Below are 24784 nucleotides of genomic sequence, written 5' to 3'. Positions count from 1 at the left end.
GGGGCCGCGTAGAGCCTCCGTCAGCCCTCTAAAGTGCCGCATGTAAAGCATTCTGGGTATTTAGGAAATATTGCAGTTCGATCATAAAAAAAAAAAAAAAAAGAAAAAAAAAGAAAAAAAAAATCGGAGGTGTCTGCCTTTGTGACCACAACTTATTCTGCAATTTGATGTTTTTTTAGGTTCTAACTGAAAACAAAAGGCCTCAGAGGAGGAAGCAAAGAGTTTTAAAGGTAACCGATGATTGCTTTGATGTTTATCTCCTCCCGTTTTAAGCAGCATTTTCTTGTCATACAGACCAGGCAACCAAAGGGTTAATTTCTGGGAAGCGGCGCTTTCCAGCTATTCAGGAGATTAGCTAATTTTAAAAGCACAGAACATGTTCTTTTTTTTTTTTTTTTTTCCTCTTTCTCTCCAGCATGTTGTGTACATATTTCAATCTTTCTGCACAAGCCTGCAGACCAGAAAGTTTGCTTGCCAGTGCATTGAAGATTCGCTTTAATTTCCTCTATTCCTAGTTTCATACTTCCAAAGGTAACAGTTGAATGTTGGTGGGGTTTTTAGTATACAGATTTTATGGCATCTGAAATTTTAATGCGAGAGAAGTCAATATTACAATGCAAACCAAATTTTAAAAAGTGGAAATTTTATGCGTACACTACTGTAGTTTTGATTTCCTTTTTTTTTTTTAAACTTTAGAACACCTCAAGTGAAACTGAAGATTTTGTAAACTCACAACAGCCTTCAGTTTCACGTGGCAACACATTTCTTCAAGATTTTTAAGATGGCTATCTTTCATGATAACAAAAGATTGGTGTTTCAAATGGACATGTCTTAGTCTTTGTAACGAAATACAGACTTACTACACTCAGGGCTAATGTGTTTTAAAAAAGTAACGTAGCACGTTGATACTGCGTCTTTCAGTTAGTCTTTAGAATATTTTGAATAGAAATAAGTCATTAATTCTGTTGTTTCAAACTAACATGTTGGAGGATGGATGGTGGAAGTAAGATGGGTGGTACGTGTAAGGCGAAGCTAAGGGAAATGAGAAAAAAATGGATGTTGAACTTACTTTCTAGAACTATTCTCTCATACCAGCTAAATGTAATATAAGATGATTTAGTGTTGTTTCAGTACATTAAAATTTCAAAAGTTATTGGACATAGTGGATTTGATAAATGCTGAATGTCTGTAGTGTAGTTTTATTTGAAAACATCCCAATATCTTATCATTTTGTCTTTGCTGTTTCATGTTACAGAAACTTGCTTAAAGGAGTTATAATTTTTGTAAGATAAAGCAAAGGTAAAAGTTAAGGTTTACCGAGGAGTAAATAGCCTTATTTGACTTGCAAGTATGTCCAACCTCAAGAGTGTCTGTCTTTTCATGTGGGAGTAGTTGTGCAAACTGCCTCCCTGTATGCTGACAGTAATTGTGGTTGTACAACAGTAGCAAGTGCTTTTCTTCTTTCATTAAATACATGAATCCATTTAAAAAATTAGCATTTTTCATTAAGTCACGGGTATGCTTTTAATTACTCATTTTAATTACTGCTGCTCTTGTAACATAGCGCATAGGTGTAGTTAAAACTTTAGCACTTGTTCATTCTGGTTTGTGTGGTTAAGTTGATAGTAGCATGCAAAATAAGGACTGTAAATGAGTCTTTTGGCTTCGTAATGTGTAATTGGTATGACACCTGTCAAAGTGTGAAGATTTTTTTTTTTTTTGTGATAGGCAGATATGTTGTATTAGGTGTCTGTCTACAGTAGGGGTTCATAGCAGGTCTTCAGATTTTTCTCTTTGAGTTCATTTTGCCACTCTTTCTGATTTGATGGCAGGGCAGGTTGCTATGTAATGTGATGCTGTCATTCCTCTCCTTTCCAGAAAGCCTTCTGAAGAGTTTTTATTTCCTTGGCTCTTAAATGGAAAGGCTTGCCGGTTTTTGTGTGTGCGTAGTATCATATGTTAGTCGTTGGGCTTATAATTATTTCTGGTTTGACTTTTCCTTTGCTGAATTGATTCTGCAGTGTTTCCTCTTTGGTTTTAGGTACTGTTCTTTGTGTTTTCTAATATTTGTCTTTGTTCTGTTGTGCTGGTACTGTTCTTTGTGTTTTCTAATATTTGTCTTTGTTCTGTGGTGCTGAAGTGTATTTTGTAAGAGTTTATTCACTTGCACGCACCAAGTTAGGCATGGTACCCCTGAAGGCATCTCATGAAACAACTAGGTTGGAGTTGGTGGGGTTTTTGTTTGTTTTTTAGGGAGGAGGAGGGAGGTTGGTCATCTTAAGTTAGGTTTCATATCTCTTGTCAGCTGGAGTTAACTTAGTAAAATTTACATAATTTGCAGACTTCTTTACAAGGAAATTTTTAGAGGTGTGACATTCGGGTATATGACTCTCTTACTTGGCCTCTGTTATCGGTGGGACTGCTGTGCAAGGTGGTATTGTCGTATCTACTGAATTGTAACTTCAGCCTTAAATGATCATTAGAGACTGAGGGCCTCTGACCAGTGAGGCTTTCAAAATGTTAACATGGTTTTTTGTTTGTATTTTGCTTCAAATAGTGTTGCAAACTTTCTTAAAGGAGGATTTGTACTACTCTCTTCCAATAATACATGGAGTTTGTATTTCTCTCTAATCATCCTAAGTTTTATAGCTGCACATTTATTTACTTGGAGGGCTAGTGCTCTTTTTAATTGAGCTGATTAGGACCAACATATTTGCGACATTTTGTCTTTGCTGTTTCATGTTACAGAAACTTGCTTAAAGGAGTTATAATTTTTGTAAGATAAAGCAAAGGTAAAAGTTAAGGTTTACCGAGGAGTAAATAGCCTTATTTGACTTGCAAGTATGTCCAACCTCAAGAGTGTCTGTCTTTTCATGTGGGAGTAGTTGTGCAAACTGCCTCCCTGTATGCTGACAGTAATTGTGGTTGTACAACAGTAGCAAGTGCTTTTCTTCTTTCATTAAATACATGAATCCATTTAAAAAATTAGCATTTTTCATTAAGTCACGGGTATGCTTTTAATTACTCATTTTAATTACTGCTGCTCTTGTAACATAGCGCATAGGTGTAGTTAAAACTTTAGCACTTGTTCATTCTGGTTTGTGTGGTTAAGTTGATAGTAGCATGCAAAATAAGGACTGTAAATGAGTCTTTTGGCTTCGTAATGTGTAATTGGTATGACACCTGTCAAAGTGTGAAGATTTTTTTTTTTTTTTTGTGATAGGCAGATATGTTGTATTAGGTGTCTGTCTACAGTAGGGGTTCATAGCAGGTCTTCAGATTTTTCTCTTTGAGTTCATTTTGCCACTCTTTCTGATTTGATGGCAGGGCAGGTTGCTATGTAATGTGATGCTGTCATTCCTCTCCTTTCCAGAAAGCCTTCTGAAGAGTTTTTATTTCCTTGGCTCTTAAATGGAAAGGCTTGCCGGTTTTTGTGTGTGCGTAGTATCATATGTTAGTCGTTGGGCTTATAATTATTTCTGGTTTGACTTTTCCTTTGCTGAATTGATTCTGCAGTGTTTCCTCTTTGGTTTTAGGTACTGTTCTTTGTGTTTTCTAATATTTGTCTTTGTTCTGTGGTGCTGAAGTGTATTTTGTAAGAGTTTATTCACTTGCACGCACCAAGTTAGGCATGGTACCCCTGAAGGCATCTCATGAAACAACTAGGTTGGAGTTGGTGGGGTTTTTGTTTGTTTTTTAGGGAGGAGGAGGGAGGTTGGTCATCTTAAGTTAGGTTTCATATCTCTTGTCAGCTGGAGTAAACTTAGAAAAAGCTACATAATTTGCAGACTTCTTTACAAGGAAATTTTTAGAGGTGTGACATTCGGGTATATGACTCTCTTACTTGGCTTCTGTTATCGGTGGGACTGCTGTGTAAGGTGGTATTGTCGTATCTACTGAATTGTAACTTCAGCCTTAAATGATCAGTAGAGACTGAGGGCATCTGACCAGTGAGGCTTTCAAAATGTTAACATGTTTTTTTGTTTGTATTTTGCTTCAAATAGTGTTGTAAACTTTCTTAAAGGAGGATTTGTAGTACTCTCTTCCAATAATACATGGAGTTTGTATTTCTCTCTAATCATCCTAAGTTTTATAGCTGCACATTTATTTACTTGGAGGGCTAGTGCTCTTTTTAATTGAGCTGATTAGGACCAACATATTTGCGAATTCTTCTGTACAGTGTGAAAACAAGCAGTGCTTTCCTGTTGAAAATGGGTTGGACAGACATAAATGTTAAGACCACAAGTGATACATACTATGGTACTGTACCTTTCGTTTACTTACTATCTGTCGCTTTCCACACTTGTGTTTTAGTGCTCCTTTCTGGTTTTTGTAGGAGGAGTCATTTAGGAAATTTCTGCTGTGCCATAAATACTGTATTAGGTTCTCTGTTTATTTTGAAAGAACATCTGAAATATTCATCACTTCTAGCAAGCAAATGCTTATGTGAAGAAAGAGTCTTTGTGGGTTTATAGTAATGGATACTAAGGTTTTTCTTACTACTTCTATTGTCTGCTTTTTCCAGTTAAGCAGACAATTCTTTGATTTTATTCCTGATAATGGAAAGTCTATATAGAAGGCATCCACACTTAAAACTTCCTTTGCCTGCATTTCAGAAGGCATATTATACACCTGCTTCTCTTACTATCATTTTGCTCTTAGCCACTTAGCAGTGTTCTTACTCAGTTTGGGCAGTGCAATGCACCTCTCTTGAACAGTGGGGAAATGTTTGCAGTCATGTGCAAGTTTATTAACACAGAGCTCAGAAGAATGGGACAGTTGAACATGGCATCATATTGGTAGGGAAATCTACAGTTATCCAGATGATAAAGAAACACAGTCCGTGGTCTTCCTGCTAGGTTCTGTGGAGCCAAGGCTACTATTTGGAAGGCTGCAGGTGTTTGCTGTGTTGATGGAGATTAAAAAAAAAAAAGAAAAGACAACCAAAAAAGAGAGGGGGGGAAAAAAAAAAAAGGGAAGAGATAGTGGGAGAGATCCAGAATAATATATGCAGTGCTAAGTGAGTATTATAACTGCATGCCCATTCTTTGTTCTCTGACTGATTCTGTTTGCGTGTTTATGCATAAACACTGTAATGGTAATCGCGTGCGCCAGAAAAGTGCGAACGATGCCTGCTAAACTCTGTAAAATCCGTTCAGCTTAAGCCAAGCCAAAAGCCAGAGATGACTCAGTATCTAGAACTTTTGGGTTGTTTATAAACATCACATTAAGAACCAGAAAAAGTTTCACTTCCATCAAAGCTACAAATATATACTTGAGCACTCTCTTCATTTTTCTCCTCCACACATACAAAGCATAGTCTTTCGTATCAAAACCAACTTTAAAATATGAAGTTGGTTTGGCAGACCTGCTGTTGCCCTTTTTACAATGCAGTTTTAGTTTTGCTGCTCAAAGAAATTAAAAATACACTTTTTTGTCAAGCTCATATATGTGTTAACGAGCTAAGGAAAGGAACCGCTGATGTTCATAGTAATGCTTTGAGTGAGCATGGATTGAACTTTTTTTGAACGTTTATTTTAAATTATGGTGTATGTGTTTAGTGCAAAATATCTGCCAGAATATTCAGCTGGCAGAAATTAAATTTTATTACTTTTTTTCCCCCTTTAAAGTAAGATAGGAGCGAGTCAATGGACAGAATTGCACTGCAGTGGAATTTTACAGAGGAAGAAGACAGAATGGTGCAATACAAGTTGGAAAGGATGTTGTCCAGAAAATACTTATTTTATGTGTGTTTTAAAGGGACATTATCACCTTGGAACATATTCCTTCAGTAAATACCAATTAAAATTGCTTTGAGTACCGGCTGAAAGTGTCTGCCTATTTCTTATGTGCCTTTTTGCTCCCTTTTTTTTGACAGGGAGAGCTTACTTTTGGTATGCGAGTGGCCTACACAAATTATTCACTTTTATTTTTAAAAATAAGTAACTTAGCTGTTAGTTTAAAAAATCTAGGTATCATTTTTTTGAAAGAAATGTTCTTCTAATTTTGACCTTTTTCAAGCTGGGTGTGTGTCTGTCTAAATGGGATTAAATCTGGGTTTTGCTCTTGATAGGCTCGTGCACCTCGCTTGATGCGTGCGGGGATGATTATGGTTGTAGTTCCGTAGCGTACTTCCAGGTGCAGCCTTGCCAGCACTTCCACATGAATGCACTTATGTGAACATATGAAGTGCTTCCATGTTTTGTTTGTACAGTACTGCTAAAACTACTCATGTATGTAGCCATTTTTGAATGGCGTCCTAACAAAGGCGGCCTTTGTAAATGGTCTGTAAATTATTAATCTTACTCTAGTAATTAATCATTAATTTTTCCAGCCAGTTTCTGGGGGAGTTGAAGCCTGTCCCTCGTGGCCTTTTTCCTGTGGTGCAGTGTGAGCTGGATAGGATGCAGAGACGCTCTCCTTCCCTCGTCCCCTGTTCCCACAGAGCTCCCGTACATCCGTGCTGCTCCCTCTCCCGTCCACCTCCTGCTCAGGACGCCTGTGCTGCTTGCCTGGCAGCGCTATCATGCTACTCTTTGCCCCCACAACCCAACTCCCCAAAATGTCAAAGGAAGAAAGGGACACTCTCCTTTGAGAGGAGGACAGAGGAGTGGGGTTTTCTGTTTTAACTCATTGGTTGCTGTAGCAGAGCGGTTGTGAGGATGGCACCGCTCCTCCTCTTCTCAGGGAATGGTGGAGGCAGAGGTGCAATGAGGCCGGGAAGTGTTGAGTAAGGCCAGGCTGAACCTAGTGATGACAGTGGTTTTGGAGGGGTTTTGCACATTTTGCCTCACTATTTCTTTGTAGTTCCTGGCTATCACTGTGTGTTTTAGTGCAGTGCTGAGTCTTTGGCTTTAGTAGATTTAGAAGTGGAGCTTCTTAAAAAGGTTGAAAATGTGTTTGTGATCAAAACCGTCATAAAATAATCAGTAAAAGTAACATAGTTTGTAAGAAGGAAGGAAAAGGTACATGTGTAGATGAAGGTCAGATGCATGGGTATATTGATACATTGTTTAGGTGTTCTTAATGAAGTTACAGCATTATGAAACAAACGCTGGTTTCCTATTCAGGTATGTCATTTTGTTACTGTTTGTATTTACTACTGAATTAAGAGCTTTACTGAATTCTTGCACTTACTGTGTGTAATGTAGGCATTGAAATAATTGAGATGGCTTCACAAATTCCAGAAATCTGTTGTCAGCGTTTGCTGTTGTCCATGCATTTCTTGATAGTAATATCTAGAAAATGCTTTGAAGATGGGCAGTACTTGTTTAGAATCCGCTACCGTATTGCTAAGCACATTTGTTTATTGCTTTTAGTAACTGATGTGGGGGAAAACCAGTGAGAAGCCCCAAACTTACTTGAGTGGCACCAGATTTTCACTTCTGTATTTTTTTTCTTTCTGCGATGTTATACTAAGATCTTTATATTTAGTGTTACTGAGTATGAGAAAGTTAATTTAGCAGATACTGCTGCAGTAAACTTTCCCATTGACGTTAGTAGGAGCATTGCCTATGTAGAGACCAAAAGATTTTATTCCTACTAAAACAAATTCGTAATCACAGGATTTCATTTGGGAGGTAAGAAGAATCCATGCGTTCCTATAAAGGTATTTTCTTATTAAACGTCAGATATGTGAAACTTAAACAATATAAAGAAAAAAGAAAACAGGAATTACATGAAAGGGACTAACAATCATAACTTTTCATTAACTTATGTAAAATTGGTATATCAAATATATTTGTCTGTTCTTATTGTCCTGACAGGTTTAATACTAAGCCTTTTGGAATATCAGGATTTTTCAAGACTGACTTGAAATTGAGTGGTTTATGTCTTGACACTTGAATGTGAATTCTTTTCTCAGTCAGTGTTTTGCTGGTGTTGTCTGTATCGTATTATAACGTAATTGATGCTCTGGAGTGAAATTTGGCTTTGTGTTTAACTTTCCTAAAATAAAGGTTTTGCTGAATTTGTGAATAAGAGGAAAAACGTCCGTGTATTTAAAAATGTAGAGCGTTTATTTTTGTGACAGATGATCACACTCTGAATTCTGCAATGCAAACACCACTGTTGTTGCAGTGCTGCTCCAGAACAACATTGCTGTTACTCCAGTATGTGAGTGGAAGTTGGCACTCCCATAAAGAGAAAGTGGAAGTTACAAACAGCGTAAATTCCATTTTGAGCTAGCTCTGTTAGAGGCAGAAGAAAAACAACATTTGCCATTTTTTAGGCTTTTTCCTCATGAGAATAAGCAAAACGTACATGCAAAATCCTGGATAGTGCTGCAGCCCTGTGGTTTGGTGGCTTAAGTGATCAGCACGTCTTATTTTTCTTTCTTTTATCTGAATTACCTTTAGCTGTTCCTCTGACATACCTGTCACCAACCTTTCTATTGCTAAGGAGTATTGGTTATTCCTTTTAGCCCTGTGGCTCCTCATCAGCTTTAAAACCAGGCTAGAATATACCCATAATATAGGTATTTAAATTTGGAGAAGACTTGTATGGGACTTGTTGCAAATGTGCGTTTGGGACCTGTGGTGGTATTTCAGAGTGAGGGGAAAACAGGATACGTGTGTGTGAGGGCTGATTAGCGTTGTTAACTTAACGGTGTTGTGTGTCCTTAGCAGATCTGGTCTGAGAGCAGCTACCAGCATGTAGCAACTTGTAAATAATATAATTGGTTGTACAACAGATGGTTGAGCACTTAAACTGCATCCTAAATTAAGGAGCTGAATATGTTCCTGGTTAGGTTATAGGAACTGAAAAGTTATGTTACCCCAGCAGTTCAGATCTTTACTGTACTGAAACTGAAGGAAAATTATGAACTTGTATCGGTTTGGTTCACCTATGGTAATGACAGGCAGGATCATTGTGATCGCTTGTTCCTGTCCTGAGAGGTCGTAAGATTGTATCAATTTATTTGGATTTAGCCTCACGTTTTAAAAATAACCTCAAAGAACCTGAATTTGAGAATTCCTATGAATGAAAAGTGCATCAAAACACCTAACAAGATGCTTAAAAGATTCTTTACTCTTTCTCTGTCCTGCTGCAAAAATGTTCACCGTAGTTCCAGTCCAGACTTCTCTGGCCTTAACTTAAAGTCATTGAGTCTTGTTATACTTTTGTCTGCTAGAACAAGGAGCCTTCTGTTATCAGCTTTCTTTTCCACATAGTCTTAGCCGCAATTTGCAGCTTTTCAATTTTCTTTGGTAAATTGCAGAGAGTGAGTAGAGGGTGAACTTGAGTCTTTCGCTTCAAGATGTTTCAATCCTTTGTCACTCTTGTGGTCCTCCAAGCCCTCTCCAGCATATCAATGCCTTGCTTGAATCGGGTATGCCAGAACTGGATGCTTTATTCCACTAGCAGGTGCAAAAGTGCCAAGTACAGGATAGAAAGTAACCCGTCCTTTCCTAATTATATTGTTATTTATGCATCCAACAATCTCACTAACCCTTTTGGCCATAAAATTGCAACAGGAGTTTCTATAGTTACTATACAGTTGATTATTGACCACGTTAACGTCCTCCTTCAAGTCATTGCTTTCTGAGATGGAAACCTGCATTTTGTAAATATAGTCCCATGTCTTTGTTGCTAGATACACAGCTTCACCGTTAGCGGTATTGAAATGTATGCGTGCAGCTGGCTTGCCGGTTAATTTAGGAAGCATCATGTCTGATCTTTTTGATATTTGCTATTTTTCTGTCGATACTAATTTCACTGTTCTTTTAGGTCATTGCTAAAAACGTTACATATAGCTGTGCTCTGTTCCCTGAAGACCCTGTTGCAAACATTGCAATGATTCTCCATTTACAGTTAAGGGCCAGTCAGTACTTTCTTAATGCTATGGTGATGGTTTCATAAATGAGTAGACCACAAGAGACATTAGCTAGGATGGATGAACTCAAAGGCTGAATTTCTTTCATCTCTGCATTTGAGTTAAAGCACATTAGGGGAAGGTTGTATTAGGGAATACATATTGCTGCTGATTGTATCATTTGTCTTTTGCGGCTTAATTGAGTGCTGTATTTTCCAGAGCTGCTAGTGTCTCTTTGAGGGCTTAGTTTCAATGTTGAAGACAAATAATTGAGTAATTCAAAACACCAGTAAAAAACAAACCAAACCAAACCAAACAAAACCCACCGAGATGCTTGTTTATGTTTGCTTCTGTGGCAGAAAAAGTACTGTAATGTTTGGGATTTTTTTTTTTCTTTCTTAACACATCCACTTCTTGGGTGCCTGTATGGGAGAATGGGGTGTCCTTCACTCTGCATTTTTCTTTCTTGCTCCTGTTTTTAGCTTTCACAACCTAGAGCTCAGGGTTGGTGGAAACAATTATTGGAGTTTGTGGCTGAGAGTGCCTATTTCCAAGTAGTAATCCAAGAAATACGCTTCTGTGGGGGTCACCATTTGAAGCCTTTGAAGCTGGAATTAGTATCCTGTAGTTTTTTCCTTTGTTAGTAAGTGCATCCTTTAGGGTCTGATACTGTAGATCTTGTCAGTGTTCTCACTGAAGTTGTTACACAAGGTGGGCAGGAGGACTGTGGTAATGGAGAGAAAATTAAAAGAACAAAGATGTAAAGACTTCAAGGCCATAATGTACGAGATCCTTGTGGAAAGACGAGATAAGGAACTTTTCTGGTGGGAAAGCTGCCTGGTATTTGAAGAACATAGCAAAGAGGATATAAATGTAGATAAAGTGGAGATGAAACTGAGAAGGAGAGCGCTAAGCTGTAGCTTGGAGAATGTTCTTTGCTGCTGTAGCTACAGATATGAAAAAAAAAAATAACCCTACCATCAAGTAGAGCAGACTTTCCAGCTGTTTAAGAGATCCACTGTGAAATGGTACCTGCTGTGATACTCAAATTGGTGGCTTTGGGTGGCTTTGCTAATTGGGGTAGGGGAGTTGGGAGTTGAGGGGGGTCCCTCCAGGAAAGCCTGGGCATCCTGAGCAATCTCTGCTGCATGTCCCAGGTCGGGGTGCTTTCTCCAGATTTTCAGAACCTCTTGTCCCCCTGAATTTCCGTATAAACCAGCCTCTCTGCTAAAACTCGCCTACATCATTTTGCAGAGGTTATTTGCTTTGATTGCAGTAGCTTCTAAAATGCAGAATTGTTACCTGTCCTGTTCCTCAGTGCCACCTGTGAACATTGTTCTCCTGAGGAAAGAAACATCTTGTATATGCAGGCTGCGTTACGTTAATAAAGGGCCCCAATCTGTTTCTCTGCACGAAGAAAATGTGCCTTACCTGAGCCGCTGCAGAACTGAGGTATACAGAGAGACTGTTTCGTGTCCATGTCTGTTATGCAAGTGTGGTGGTAATTGCTTTATGCCTCTGGTGAGGTTCCTGGGGGTACGCCCCAGCTCGCAGCTTGGCCCCTGCTCAGCTGTTCACCTCTCTCTGCCCATAGCCTGCTCAGAAACCCGGCTCAGGCTGCAGCCTTGGGCAGCAACTTTGCTGTCGTGGGCTTTATAGTAGTCAAACGTGAAGTAGTATGGTCCTAAATAGAGGTTTATGCTTAAATGTATTATCGTATCTGCATTTATTTTCAAATGCAGAGAAACTTGGCTGTACTTAGAAGGTGGCCTACACTTTCCACAGCATCCCGCCTTACATTTGTCTCTGTTCTAACCAATGCATGGCTTTTTACATAGCGCTCAGCATAAGCAACTGTTTGTCCATACCTGTGCTCTTTGTCTCCCTATCCCCTGTCCTGTCCATATGTTATCTCCTTATCCCTCTACGTGGGCCCTGTACAGTGCATGTCCTGGATTCCACTGAATTCCTGCATGCCCTGGGGAGCAGGGACGCTAGGGAGTAGGAATCGATTGCATAGCAGTAAATTGCTGCTGGTCAGCTGGCTGGTGCTTTCTTATTTCTTGGTGAAGCAGTAACATCTGACAGTTGGACTGTGACTAAAACACCCTGTTCGAAAGTTAGATGTAGTATGTTTGGTTTTTTTTTTTTTCCCCACCAGTTTTTCTGAAAGAAAACTTCTGTTGTGGTATTTGAGCTCTGAGGATCTGCCAGCTCTGTGCCAGCGTGGAAGGGTATGTAGGGCTGGCTGCGTGGCTGTGGACACTGCAGCAGGATCCAAACTTACCCGATGCGCTGCAATGGGAAAGAGATGCAAAGTGCAAGTGCTTCTCACCCACTCGTCCTTTTATGTTGATGACTGTTGTGACCATGGAAGAACTACCTTTTGGGATATCCTGGTTATTGGCACAAGCTAGGAGGTGCAAGTAGTTTTTGATCTGTTGGGTACTGTATTCTCGTGGGGACCTGGGCAGAATCCTATAGGGTGGGCTAGTTAGGGGGACTTGGCATTGGTTATCGTGTAACTTGTCATGACTTGCTTACAGAGCCGTTTTATCAGGAGTTGATCTGGGCATTATCTGTTATTTCTGGTTTATGGGAGTAAGTGTTTCCGGTTGTGTCCTTTAGTACAACACGTGTTGCTACCACCTACAGAGGTTTGAAACAAGAGATGTAAACCTATGGCCTGCTCTCTGTTGTACAGAAGATGTGGAAATGTCTTTAGGGTAGCTTTAGCATTGTATTTTGATTGTGAATTGGTGAACTCTTTGCGTTAGCCTAGAGGCATCTTGTGTTAAAAGTTAATATTAAGTCTGACCCTTTTCAGAATGGTGAAATGGTTTGCTGTAACTGGCTGTTCATGTGTGCTGGAAGCATTAGCTCACGGAGTAAATTTTTTTGTGTGTGTGTGTTTGTACATATATGTGTGTGTGTGTATATAAGAGATAATGTCTGGTTGAAGTTTAAGTAATACAGCAACGGCTATGGCAGACTGTACTCGATGGCTCCTGTCCTAATAGCACCAAGTACTGCAGAGTCTAAGCTTGAGCATGATTTGTTAGTGTTGTAAGTCTCCAGACAGAGTAGTGCTCTCCTTAATCAGGAAAAGGGGAAATTACTTTTATTGATCCGGTTTATTCTTCAGCTCTTCATTACACTCGTGTAAAAGATTTAGAAATCTTATCGGATCAGATTTACGTGCTTAACTTCCATGAATTTTAAGACTGTTGCTTGGAATTGTGGTACCCTTATCTGTAGTTTTCACTATTTTTTTTTTTGAGTCCTGATTCAGGACATGAAGGTAGATTGCCCCTAGGTTTTTCAGCTGCAAAAGGTTTTTGCTGAGCTATTACTTTTGGTCCGCCAGAGTTACATTGAGGAGAGGAATCAAATGAGCTCTGCCCCTCCTAGTATGTCTGCATTTCTTTTTATGTTGGGAAACAATAATTTTGCATGTTAAACAGAAAAGGCCACTGGAAAGTCTGGTAAGAGAGGAAAGAAAGAGGTGTATTTTAGGATTGATTGCAGTTCAGTAACAGAAGAGAAAAAGCAGCGTAGTGCTCAAAAGGAAGAGAGTTTGACTTAAAATTATATTAGATTTTATGATAATATTTATTCTTTGTGTGGAAAAATAAAATATGAACCAAATCATGCCAATGATATGATTCACCCGATTCTTTTTTCTTCCTCATTGCATGTGGGCAGCTTCCAGTAATGTTAGTGGAAATTATGATGTATGAGGAACAATTTTATTTTAAAAGTAACGCCACTTTACTGCTGGATCACTGGGGTCTTATGGGGACGCAGCACTGCACCTGTGGACTACCAGCAGATTAGGGAATATGCTGAGTATTTTTGAATGTAGTGCTGCTTTTTGGTCAGATGAAAGTATTTTATTGAAGAACAACATAGTTAACAGAGAAGTGTGATGACAATTTAGCACTTTGAGTGCTGTCAGTGGACTTTGTGTCTGCTGATCATGGATGAACCCTCCTGCTTCCCCCCCAACTCTCATTACTCTCAATTTACCAGACTTAATTTTTTTTTTTTTTTAAAGTGTAGTGAGTGACACCCTCTAAAGATGAAAGGAATATAAAAATGTGTTGTCATGTTGAAAACATAAAAATACTGGGGAATTATTTTAATCTGTTTGCTTCTATCGTCTCACCCTCCTAATTGTCTAATTAAATAATTTTTAATAATATTTTTACATGGTTGAGACAATGGTTGGACTGATAGAAATCTTAGATATATTTTTGCTGAAGAAAAAACAGCAATTTCATATCCTAGTTCTTTCTGAAGTTAAATTAAGGTCATTGAAATTCAGCTTTTGCAAAGGTATAGAATTGTGGGCTTTTACTTTTCCATGGTGGACCCTTAAAATATTTTCTGGTACAGTTGGAGAGGCCTGTGGAATGCATTTACCCCTGGTAACAATAGAGCAGCTCAACTGCTTTTGGGGATCCCTTAGAAATTGCTCAGTGATCCTCCCGGGTCTGTGGATCATTGATTGAAAGTGGCCAGGATCCAGAGGAGTTCAGGCTCCCTGACCATTAGTCAGCATCTGTGTGTAATGGCAAAGCATTAAATAAGGTATCTTTCTTCCTTAATATAATTTCCCTAGGTTTGACTTAGCTGCATAGGTGCTGGACATGTTTTTACATAACATTTCCATTAGAATTTATGATGCCTCCCATAGCCTCTAGGGCATGCTATGGATTCATGGTTTTGTTTTTTTATCAGTCGAGAATCGGTTGGGATTCTCCCAGAGATGGACCTGGGTCCGTATGCATTGTTTTGGCTGGGGGGTTCTGACAGTTCCATCTCCATGGTTATAATTAATCATAGATCCATTTTGCATTTGTTCTTCTCAGTTATTTTCTCAGGGAAGTCCATGCAATTTAGTTGGCGTGAACACAAACCCACGTCTGATTTAACTGAATGTTTTATGTTAAACTGGGTGCTGTTTTCTGGGAACTGCTAAAATGTACTAGGCCAACGTATGGTTAATTAACCAGTTGTATTGCTTATATCTGATTTGAAAAGCAGTACTGGTTTTCTTGTTAAGTAGGGTTTAAGGCTGCAGATCATTTAAATAACTCTTAGATGTTACAATAAGATTAAGTACTAGCACTGTCCATTGTGACTTATTACATTTTATTAATGTAATAAGAATTGGATTCCTGCCTTTATTCCTATTTCTGCCTGAGTTCCTGCCTTAGTTTTTTGGTTTTTTTTTTTTTTAAACTTAATTTGCATAACTCCTTACTTCATATCCATAATACTGTCTTAAGGCCCATATACATATTCTTTCCAGGACACAGTATTCTGACTCTCTCTAGATCTTGACATTGCTTCAGCTACATGAATTGTGTAATATCAGTGAGGATGAAGAATATATTTAACCAAATATTAGAATCTAGAGTTTACTAAAATACTATTAGGGATAGCTTATATGAGAGACTGTTCAGAAACCTGGAAGTTACCCTCTAAACATAGTGTTTAGAGAGTAACTGTCAGGTGAGGTAATGTTCATTGGCTTACTGTTCTTTTCAGCTTTGGTTTTGTCATTTTTTAAGGACTTGAAACTAGGCCTGAAAACCAGCCATTCTTGCTAGGGCATCCAGCCAAGTGTTGTATCAGTTTATTGGTCTAGCCAAATCAGTATGATTATAGCAAATTACTACTGAACTTTCTGTGGTAGAAGCCTTTAGATTTCAGCCCTGCTTTGAACTTAGGGGAGACTTTCATCTGCGTATGCAAATTCATTAACAATTGAATCCTTAGATCTGATTGTAAGTGCTAACGTCCTTTTATATGTCCATTCATTTCTTTAGTCTCCCACCACATGCACACACACCCCCCTTCTTCCTCTGCCCCCCCAACAGTGGGGAAAAATAGTTATAAATATGGATAGGGTCTTTAGGCTTCAGGGGGTTTTTATGACTTCCTGAGGTTTTTTCCAAAGTCTGTGCCTGTGCTTAATTAGGATATTCCTCATATCTGTCAAAGTAGGGTTTAATTGCTGTAAATCTTATGTTTCTTATTTTTAATGTTTTTGAACAGCTGTTACAAAAAATTTTTTTATTATTATTTTATAGGCAAATTTAGAAAACAAACCAGTAAATGGCCGCAGACCAGAACTCATGGAATGCAGTATATGTGGTCATGGTGAAAAATACAGGGTGAAAACAAACCAAACAGTATCCATTGAAAATGTGCAGTGTAAGGAGAAAGAAAGAATGACAGGCTTAGAAGCAGAGAAGTGGGCACATAACGAGAAGCCATCTTTTGGTGTCCATGTCAACGGAGATATCCATGGAACTGTGACAGGCAACGAACACTTGAAAAACGCTGAAGACAGTGAAAGAGCAGTCTCTCCCAGTCAGTTAGCTGAGCCAAAAAAATCATTTGCACAGACCATCAAAAATGGCATAAAAACCCTACATTATTCACCACCAGAAGCAGTTGCTTCGCTGAAAAAAGTATCCATAGAGGAAAGGACAGATTTGACAAGCAACTCCCATATGCAATGGACGAAGGGTACCAATCTGAATAACATAGTAAATACTCTGGCGACTGGCGTTGGCTGTGTTCACCCAGAAAAACAAGGAAATTTTTTAATGAAAGAGGAAAACTGCACTTGCAGCATCTTTGAAGATTCTGGGAAAGCAGTTTTGCAGACGGGTTCCATTTTGGATCTGCAAGAAGGCTTGTGTTGTCCTCCACTGCCTGAAGAGGAAGCGTACGTAGGGAAGGATGGCTTTAAAGTACCTAACACAGAGACGCAGCATGAGGAGTCTTCACTCCAGCCAACTTTCTTGTCCCTGATTAAAACCAGAAATTTAACTGTAGAGCAGGTTGTAGCTATTGAAGCTTTAACGCAGTTATCCGAAGCCCCTTTAGAAACACCTTCACCAGCTAAAACTGAAAGTACTCGATGTACAGAAGAAACAACTTCCAACTTGCTCCATAGTTACAAAAGGGATATCTCCTCCTCCTTCACATCTTCTGCATTAAAAGAAATCAAAGACACTTACTTACAGAATGAGCAACAGCTCTTGGCTCACTGTGCTCACTCGCAGAAGCAGTTCCCTAATAAGGCAGTGTTATACAATGGCCAAAGTTCAATTTCTGAATTGCGTGATAAACCTGCCAATCTGGCTGGCGAGATGTATAAATTACAGTTATCCTCAAGAGATACCAAAACTGACTTAACGTCTAATGCAAAATCGTTGTCAGGATATACTACCAAGAAAAATTATACTCACGATCCAGTCACCCTTGCGCGGTATTGCAATGCTTCACATAGTGTCCAGCAAACAAGTAACAACCTGGAAACTCTTGGCCAGCTAGAGCAAAAGCCAACCTGTAATGATTTGAACTTGGAAGCTAATTCTTTGATTAAAGAAGGAGGAATTCACAGCCAGGATGAAGAGGATGTAGCTACACAGCTCACTCAACTCGCGGCGCTAATTGAATCAAACCAGACAAATCCACAGCAGAAGAATGATATAAAGGCATCACTGCTTAATCTAATATCACATGAGAGGCAGCCAAAATATAACCAAGATGTGTTGCAGAAAAAAGAAACTGTGTTTTTTAGGCATAATTATAGTTCCTTACTGTTAAAGCAAAAACAACCAACAAATAAAAAAGGAAATGCTGTACCATGGAAACCAAGACACAAAAAGAAGCCTCAAGAAGCACGCTATCAACAAAATAATCAAAACCAGCTAGAGCTGTTGTCATGTCAGCATAGCGAGTTACAGGACATTTGGATATCATCAAAACTGCACAAGCTTGGTCAAACCATGCCACAGGACTCCCGAATAGCTCCATCTGAAAAAAAATCTCCGAGAACCAAAGTACAGAGAGCACTGAATCAAAATACTTTAGCATCACAAGAAAAAACTAGGTTATTTCTCCCACAAACGCAGATAAAATTCCATAGATGTTTACCTGAGGTACCGCAAGAGAAAAAAAAAGACAGGTCGTTTGGCTGTGAAGTGGTGAATGAGCAAATCAAAACTGCAGGCTCCGGTGACCCACTAGGCATTGATCCAGTGAAAAGTGAAGTTGTTGCACATAACCAATATAGCAACCTGTCCTCCCGTAATCCTCTGGCTGTTTCACAGTTGAAACCAGCATCCTTATTGAACAGACCAAGTGAAAACCTACAGATGTTTACAGAAAAATGTAATTCTCAGGTACAGCAAAGAGCGAATGTCAGTCAGACGCATCCTTTGCCTCAACATTTTAATCAGTCTAACCTGAGAGCTAACGAAACGCGTAGTGAAGGCAAAACCTATATCCAGCAGGGTGCTGCCGAACAACAAGTAGATCCGAAGTCGCAGGTGCTGCCTGTTCCCTCTGGTGGGGCCCAGGTACCAGGTTCTGTTGAAGCTCTCAGGAACATGGAGTGTGCGGGCGAAGTGACCGTTCTGACGTCAACCGGTTTGGGTACTGACCACCCACAGAGCACAGGCGACTCAGGGTGTTCTCCAGCAAAAAACACACTCAGCAGTTTCCTTGAATCACCTATGAAGTTTCTTGATACCCCTACAAAAAATTTAATAGATACACCTACAAAAAAAGGACAATCTGAATTGCCAACTTGTGACTGTGTTGGTAAGTCTTTTTGCTAACTTTTGCCTCTACCTCTCAGATGGAGGTGTGTTCATGTTGCTTCCTTTAATGTGTGCTTGACACTTGCTTAGCTGGTGCAGAAGGATCAGTGTTTCTCCATTAGGAAATGAGAGGAAATTATTTTTTCCCTTTCTGTAGCTTTTGCCTCGTGTTCTTTGGGCCTGCCAAGCACAGCAGAATGGAGTGTTTTTGGTATTGCAGTTGGCAGGTTTAAATTCTCTACCTAAATTTAAACCCAGGAGGAAAAGGAGTTTTTCTATTTGTTGTTTTGTCATTGCTGACTTGTGCTTTATATGAATTTATCTGCAATACAGCAGATCCTGATTTTTATGGTCTAGAACTAGTTTTTGCCTGAGATGGGCTGGGCAAAAAATTCCTAGGATATTGGTCACTGTTGCCTAAATGCCGTTAGATAAGCAGCAGGGCATAGTCAAGGGCGGTCCTCTTATGGTCACTGTTAGTCCTGATGACCGATGTCAATTTGCCTTAAAGAGTCTGTGGCAAAGGCTGCTAGATGCCTCTCATTGCAGAGGGGAGAGAGTAAGGTGGAGTTCGGGTCAGAAGGCCACATATGTAATAATTTGGATTGCAGGATGAGCTGTCAGACCAAACTCAGTATTGAGGATTTTGTAAATACAGCTTGGCTGATGGTGTTAGACATGCTGTGTTTTCAGATTATCAAAGCACACAGATGGAAAAACAAGTTGGAGACTTAACAACAAATTGTACACAGGCAGCTTGTGTCATCTTTGCTTTAATGTTCTGAGTCAACAGAGTGCTAGTTAAGAGGCCTGGATTATGTTTGCTGTTCTATAGTATATGACTATCAGTTAATCTTTTTTCCCCTCAATTCTCCTTTGTCTAAAATGAATTAATAATGTTTTCCTACCAACAAGGATATTGGGAAAGCTTACTTGGTCAATACGTGCCAGCTCCTGTAATGAAAATTTGTAAAGAATGCAAAATATTACTATAGGATTACAGCATCAAGAAAAAATAATAGCAGATTAATAGGAGGAAACAACTGTAAAATAATATTGATGCCTCTGAGGAGAAAAATCTGTGATACTCTTATTCATTACATTTTGGGGACAAATTTTAGGTATCGTAAATTAATTTGGAAGACGTTTCTGTAAACCATTTCTAAGCTTACTTGTAGTGGTGTAAGAAAATTTTGTATGTGCCAACTTACTTTTCTCAACCTGCTTACAGAGCAAATTATAGAGAAAGATGAAGGCCCATATTACACACACCTCGGGACAGGACCAAGTGTTGCTGCTGTGAGAGAAATAATGGAGAACAGGTGAGAAAAAGTCAGCATTTAACGCTCGCAGTATTTTTGACTGTCTAAACAGAAAGATAATCAGCTACAAGAGATCAATTTAGCTTTGTTTTTCTAAGCTTTTTGCAGTAGTCATTTGTAAAGTGTTCCTTGTTCAGATGTGCGTGAGGTGAGCACAAGCATTTCAGTTCCAAACTCACGTGTCTTTTCTGAGCTCTTGCAACTTTAGGGTTGAATTTCAAGTGCAGCATGCTCTTAGGTGCCACTGAAGTCAGAAGGAATGACAGAGATCAGCAGCTGGCAGAAATAGGTTTTCTAGTGTCCTGCATGCAAAGAAGTTGTGTCAAAGTGGACAGGAGGGTCACATTAGTGACGAAGTGCACTAGGATTTACATGCAGATAACACTTTATTCCCCAAATAATGTTTCCTTAGTGGCAGAAGCTTGTTATCAGAAGAGAGATGTCAAAAATCACTCCTGTAAAAAGATTTTAAATTTAAAAGTATTTTTGACATGATAAATATTTTGTTTTTCTTCTGTTCTCAGTAAAGTAAAAATAAACTTGTTCTTGTTTTATTGAAAATGTTTTCTGTTTTAAAGCGCTCTACAGCAGTTTGGTTTACTCATGAACTTTTTTTTAATGCAGGTATGGAGCAAAAGGAAGCGCTGTAAGAATAGAGGTAGTGGTTTATACAGGAAAGGAAGGAAAAAGTTCTCAAGGGTGTCCAATTGCCAAGTGGGTAAGTTTTTATATTACAGCAGTAAAATTGGCTTGTGTGGCTTTTAAATATCAAATGATGTGTAGGCCCTGAGCTTAAATATAATCTGATCTTTAATGAAGATCTGGTTCTTCATTTACTTGATCGACAAATCTGCCTGAATGATGATGTTAAGGAAAACAATTTTCTTTTTTTTTTATTTATTTACAATGTGGTGCTATATGTTATGCTGAGGTTTGAATGAGTGTGAAAGAGAGGTGCTTAATAGAGCTAGAAGAGAGATGGCCAAATCAAGGGTAAGAAGACCTTGACTGTGTCCAAGGGCTGGAGTGTCTCATGAAATACGTTACTGGGAAATATGAAGGAGAGAAGAGAAGGGATGGTTGCTTGGGAGGGTTGGAAAACTATCCAGTAACATTTTTTAAACATTTCAAAAATTTTTTAAAAATCCTTCTTGGTTGTATGAACATCTGAAGGAAAAGAGAGTGTGATGGATGAGGAAGTTCAATCTCATATGCCATGGGGTTTATTATATTTTTGAGGAACTGAACTCAATATTTGGAAATGTAAATGTTTTGGTGATAGTTTTCACCAAAGTCTTGTCTCACATTGCTTCATAGGAGCCAGGAAATGAGGTAACAGACACAAGCTCCAGGAGAGAGCTTGGAAAGAATTGATTGTCCTTAATCTTTGCTGAAACCACCGAGGGAGGTAAAAAGTAGACTGGAAATCTTGTAAACTGAGTTTTGGAAAATAATAAAAGAACTTGGTTGTTAAGAGAAAAAAAAATTATTGCTGTATTTAGGAGTTTCAGATTTGATTGAAAAAACGAAGATAACTGTACAGTTGGTAGACTAGTTTGTAACTACATGACAAAAATAAGGTTATTACATGCTGTACGTGAGTGATATTGCATGCTAAACATTTACTGCTTATGTTTGGAACAGTCAAAATGTGTTTTTCATACTCAATACATAAACTACTTTTCAGAAAGGAATCCCATATGTGCATGTTTCTTCAGATAGTATTTAATAACAAATCAGCATCCAAGAAAAAAAGATCGTAAAGCTAATTTAATAAACAACTGACCCAAAAAGAACGGAATGATTTTTCTCAGCGTTTCAACTAAATAAAACACGCAGGTTTTAACAGAGGACAGGAGTTAAAAATCTTACCTTAGAAATAATTGTGAGCTGTTGAAAGGAAGAAGGCATTTAAAACTAACTCTTAACCTTGATTTTTCTGTTGCCAGTATCAACCTACTGTCTTTTACATAAAACAGAAATGATAGATTTTATTGTATATCTGTATGGCTGTAGTTGTCCAACGTGTGTACAATATGACAGAAAGCACTTGGATGCATACAGAAAAGGCTGGTTTAAGGTATGGGGACCTGCTCCCCCGTTAGTTAGATTTTTCACATTTCCATATACACAGCGTTTGCAAGAGTAAGCTTTAATGTTTGTTTAACTTAAGTTCCAATATTGTTTTATGCAGCAATTTATGTGTGTGTGAGTTCAGACCTAATGAGGATGAATGCTTTTCCAAGTCTGCTAACTGTTAGTGTGTTCAGTACAAGAGAGGGAAGTCACTGAATTCTCCTCCGTAGAACTGTTTCATCCTGTATAAACCCCACATTTTGGACTTGGTATTCTTAATGTGTTGCATTAACTTCTCATTGGCAGTGCTAATTTTAATCCTTATAATGGAGCATATTTGGTTTTTTGGCTACGACCAAAGAAACATAATTGTGAAATTTGTTTGAAAGCATATGGAAAAAGTTTGCTGTGCTCTCTGATAATTGCAGTCGTAAGATTCTGCCAGCTGCACAGAGACTTTCACTTACTCATTTACAGTGTACTTTGGGACAGGCTTATTTCTGCTCTGCAGATGGACAAGCTATTGCCCTTAGGGCTCCCGAGAGACTTGCTGGTGAGAGCACCACGATGGAGCTCTGCTGAAGCAAATATGATGATAAAAAATTGAATGTATCTGTTGATCATATTGAACTGTTTTCCCCCTATTAATTTTCCTTATTTCCACTAGATAATTTTGTCTCATTGGTGCACTAGAAACATCTTAAGATTAAAGGAAGCTTTCTAAAATACCTGTATCCATACATTCTTCTGTTAGTGGCTGCATTTCATAATACTCCTAAATTGTTTTCGCTTAAGTGGCTCCAACATGCGCCTGGTGTCTTAAACATTTACTGAGACAGACTCCTTTCCCCAAAAGGAGCTGATGTTTTCTTCCTTAGATTTCAGGTTACCATAAACTTGCAGAATCTTTTATCTTTCAGTCTTCTTTTGAGAAGAAATAAACATCTGTGTCTTCTGTATTTTTTAATGCATTATATTTTAGGGTGATGCTTTGTCTCTCTGGACGTGGACAAGAATGCAAGCTGAACCTAAATATTATCAGTAAATACTACCTAGGGTTTGAAATCTTATCATAGTTTTATGTGTAAGCATTAGACTGGCACCCACACGAGCTAAACTGTGTGCAGTGAAGATGAGCTTGCTATTGTTTTTACTACATGCAGCAGCAAGGAGACTGCTTGACCTCTGATTTTTTTTGCATCAGAATTGTATCGTTGTATTTTTATGTCAAAACAGAATGAATAGAGTTTTGCCAGAGATTTCCAATGTGCAGACATCTGTGTAGGTGATAACTGTGATTAGAAAATAACATTCTCTGACATACGCCGGGGTAAATGTACTGTTCTTTCTTTCTGTTTGGATTCCTTTTGCTTTGTTCAAGTTCATCATACTTCTTCATAATAATTTAAAGAAAAAAACCCAAACCTCTGAAGTACTGAAATTACTGGCCTGTCATTCTTAGTAGCCCATTCATATAATAAGAAGTTTCATGTTGCTGTGCATCCCCTATAACCAGCCAGTGATCAGTGACTTGACTCATATCAGTCACATTGTTTTATCAGTGCCTTAAGATAGCGGATGTCTTGTGGGTTTTGGTTTGGTTTGGGTTTTTTTTCTGCTCTCTGTATGTTTGATGGTAATACAATTACCTCAATTTATGTGAAATGGCTTATGAATTTGTTAGTTGTTCATGAGTAACTCGCTGTAGGCATCATCCTGCTGTGCTGAAGTCAAAGACACGTGTCACTGACCTCAGAGGACGTCAGCTTGGGGTCTTGATGTTTCCTGGGTTTCCTCTGGGTTCCTTCTCCTGGTTTCAGTGGACGTTGGCTTGGGTCAACAAAGCAATCATTGCTATCTGTTGTCCTTGTTCAGAGTTGCAATGTAATTTCCAAGGCTCCAGCTTTGAATAAAGACAAGAGATAAGAAGCGATAAAAACGGCCAGGTCAGGGCGGAGGTCCTTCTTGCCGATGCCCTGTCTGCAGTGCTGACCAATAGCAGAAAGGTGTAAGAGCAGGGCAGTTGCCTCCGCACGACTCGCTTGGTTTCCAGTAATTCATAGCTCTGTGGTTCCCTGAGCTGGAGGCAGTGTCTTTGTGTTCAGGTGCCTTTCATAAATGTTGTCATCTGTGTTTCTCCTTCCTGTTCTCTTATGCGAGGAGTTAAAATGCTGGCATAATGTTTTCAGCCTTGTGCTTTATTCCCAGTAATTCCTTGTAGTTTTTGCTCTTTCTCTGCAGTGATTTGGCATTTTCATAGCGCTTTCTATCATCACGCCAGTTTCTCATTCCTGTGTGGTAATGGCCAACTCATAGTCCATCTTTATCTAAAAATAGAATTGTTTTCACCATGTGCATTAAATGTCCACATCTACAGTGAATTTTATCTGCCATTTTACTGCCCGCTCAGCAGTACTAACTCTTCCTTCATTTGTTTGCAGATTGTGCTTGTCTTCACTACTCTGAATTGCTTAGTGTCATCAACAAATGTTGTCATCCTTTTATTTACCCTTAACAAACATGCTGAAGAGCACAAGCTTGAACACAGTTCTACAGAGCTCCCATTGGAGACACACCAGCCTTTGTTTTGTGTCTTTTCACCAGTTATTCATGTGTGGTCTTTCAATTTGTCCCAAGAGACATGAGGGTTTTTTTAAGAGTCTTTACTAAGGGACCTTACTGAATGGCTTTTGGAAATCTAGAAAGACCTGCAGTGTGACTGAGCTGTGACTTCACTTCAGAAAAGTTTATTTGACTTCTCCCTGTGCACCCCACTTTCCTGTGTGGTCACCAAGACAATGCACATCGCATTTAATACTTCAATTATTTCATCCTTGAGTTTCTTTGGTGGATATCATCTGAACTTGGCAAATTGCTCCTGTTTGGTGGGGGGGATGGTTGTTTGGTTTGGGGGTTTTTGTCACTATTGTCCTACAACCGCT

At 38.8% G+C, this 24784-nt stretch overlaps 1 protein-coding gene across 1 annotated transcript in view; it reads left to right on the top strand.

Annotated features, from left to right (window-relative positions):
- Positions 1-24784, top strand: part of TET1 (tet methylcytosine dioxygenase 1) — a 65421-nt gene that overhangs the window by 9214 nt on the left and 31423 nt on the right. Inside the window, exons 2-5 of the mRNA XM_009636988.2 lie at positions 180-230; positions 15916-18445; positions 19676-19766; positions 20391-20484. Coding sequence (XP_009635283.1) covers positions 180-230; positions 15916-18445; positions 19676-19766; positions 20391-20484 — 2766 coding nt within the window. The remainder of the gene's footprint in view (positions 1-179; positions 231-15915; positions 18446-19675; positions 19767-20390; positions 20485-24784) is intronic.

This window comes from Egretta garzetta, unplaced genomic scaffold (genome assembly GCF_000687185.1).
Source record: "Egretta garzetta isolate BGI_Z169 unplaced genomic scaffold, ASM68718v1 scaffold204, whole genome shotgun sequence".
Taxonomy (NCBI): Eukaryota; Metazoa; Chordata; class Aves; order Pelecaniformes; family Ardeidae; genus Egretta; species Egretta garzetta.
Note: the sequence above shows the minus strand (reverse complement) of the source record. Positions and strands in the feature narration are given on the sequence as shown.